Source organism: Peromyscus eremicus, chromosome 3 (assembly GCF_949786415.1).
Source record: "Peromyscus eremicus chromosome 3, PerEre_H2_v1, whole genome shotgun sequence".
Taxonomy (NCBI): Eukaryota; Metazoa; Chordata; class Mammalia; order Rodentia; family Cricetidae; genus Peromyscus; species Peromyscus eremicus.
The window spans coordinates 46,087,484-46,089,126 of NC_081418.1; the positions used below are offsets into that span (position 1 = coordinate 46,087,484).

At 46.8% G+C, this 1,643-nt stretch overlaps 1 protein-coding gene across 2 annotated transcripts in view; it reads left to right on the forward strand.

Annotated features, from left to right (window-relative positions):
* Bpgm (bisphosphoglycerate mutase) overlaps positions 1 to 1,138 on the forward strand; it is a 21,956-nt gene extending 20,818 nt beyond the window's left edge. For both annotated transcript variants that reach the window (XM_059257544.1, XM_059257543.1), the window contains exon 3: positions 945 to 1,138. In XM_059257544.1, coding sequence (XP_059113527.1) covers positions 945 to 1,123 — 179 coding nt within the window. In that variant the 3' untranslated portion in view covers positions 1,124 to 1,138. The remainder of the gene's footprint in view (positions 1 to 944) is intronic.
* The last annotated feature ends 505 nt before the right edge of the window (positions 1,139 to 1,643 follow it).

Sequence of the window (1,643 nt, forward strand, 5' to 3'; positions counted from 1 at the left end):
GTTTTTAAAGTAGGTGATTTGAACACTTTTGTTGCCTTTTAATTTGCTGGTCTCTGACTCTTCTTCTCTGTACTCTCTTGGCGTATTTTGAACTCAGATTTTAGTTGCTATGGGTACGTGGGTTTGAATCCAGGCCCTGCCATTTACCCTGTGAGTGATCTTGAGTTGTTCGCTTAAGTTCTTTGTGCCACAACTCATTCTTGGAGAAAACAACAGCTTATCTCCTCATAGGCTGGCAGGGATGAATACATGAGTTATTACTACATAACATATAAAGTGCTTAGAAAAGTACTGTCCTGTAGTGTGATGCCAGGATTCTAGACGTTTAAGTTAAAAGTAGTTGTAATAATAACAATTTCACAACCACAGCTACTGCCGCTCCCCTCCTGTAGTCAAAGGTGGGTGACTATAATGTGCTTGCATTCAAGTATCAAAGGGGGCCGTCCCATGCACACCCCTTCCTCCCTTAGCAGTTGGGATGTTCGGGCAATAGGAGGAAGAGGCCTCGTTTGCAGGTGGCCTGTAAGGTCCTTTCCTGCTCTCTAGGAGAGAAGTCCTGCTTCACTCGGTTTAGCCCAAACTCATTAAGTGCTGGAAATCCAACCACATTCTAATCAAGTGAGTTAGATTCTGTGCTTAATGAAAGAAAAGCCCTGATTTTAAGACTAGCCTTCAGAAGACAATTTCCTGTTTTCTTCAGCTTGAGACAAGAAACAGCCAGGAGCGAGTTGCCCCAGAAGGGACATATAGTTCTCAGACTTAGCACTGTCTAAGCTTTGTTTCGGTTTCTTGGTGTCTTGGAAGCCTAGCGGGGACCCCTCACAGTGTGGGGCGTGGTTTTAGGCACGTAGTTAATGTGGGACTTAAGTTCAGTGTGCAGACAGTGCAGTGGGACTTCCTCCAGGTTCGTCTGTTGACACCGTGTCCTCTCTCCTGCCCAACAGGTATCTCAGACGATGACATCATCAACATCACTCTTCCCACGGGGGTTCCCATTCTGCTGGAGTTGGATGAGAACCTGTGTGCTCTGGGGCCTCACCAGTTCCTGGGTGACCAGGAGGCCATCCGGGCAGCCATCAAGAAAGTGGATGATCAAGGCAAAGTGAAACAAGGCAAAAAATAAAACTCGTCCCCAGTGCGGCCAGAGTAGAGTTCAGTGTGTGCCATGTGGGTTTCTCTTTCCCCCATTCTCCCCAAGGCTCGGCTGTGTGGTAGAGTGTGTAGTTAATTAGGTAATTTATCGTGGCCCAGACATGACCGTAGGATACTGAAGAGCTTTCAGCTGAAGCCTAAGTTAACTTTTCTGCTACTCCTGTTTGAATCAAGTTCACAGACGAGGAGCCAGTGGGGTTTGATCAAGCTGCTTATGAGTTTTGGAGACAGAAGAGTAACAAGTGAAGATAAAACCATTTCTCACTTAACAAGTCATTACTGAGTTAGCACCGACAGGCACTAGTCTAGTGAGCAGTTCACCTTGTTATTTAGTAATTCTGGGATGAGTAGTGCTGTGGTAGTTTAGACCAGAGGCCCATCAATGGGAAAGCCCCAGATGGGTCCTAGGAGGTAACCACGCGCCACAATAGTGTCAGGCACTTGGGTTTCCCTTAGCCCATGCCGCCCTGTTGGCCATCAGTAGAAATGGT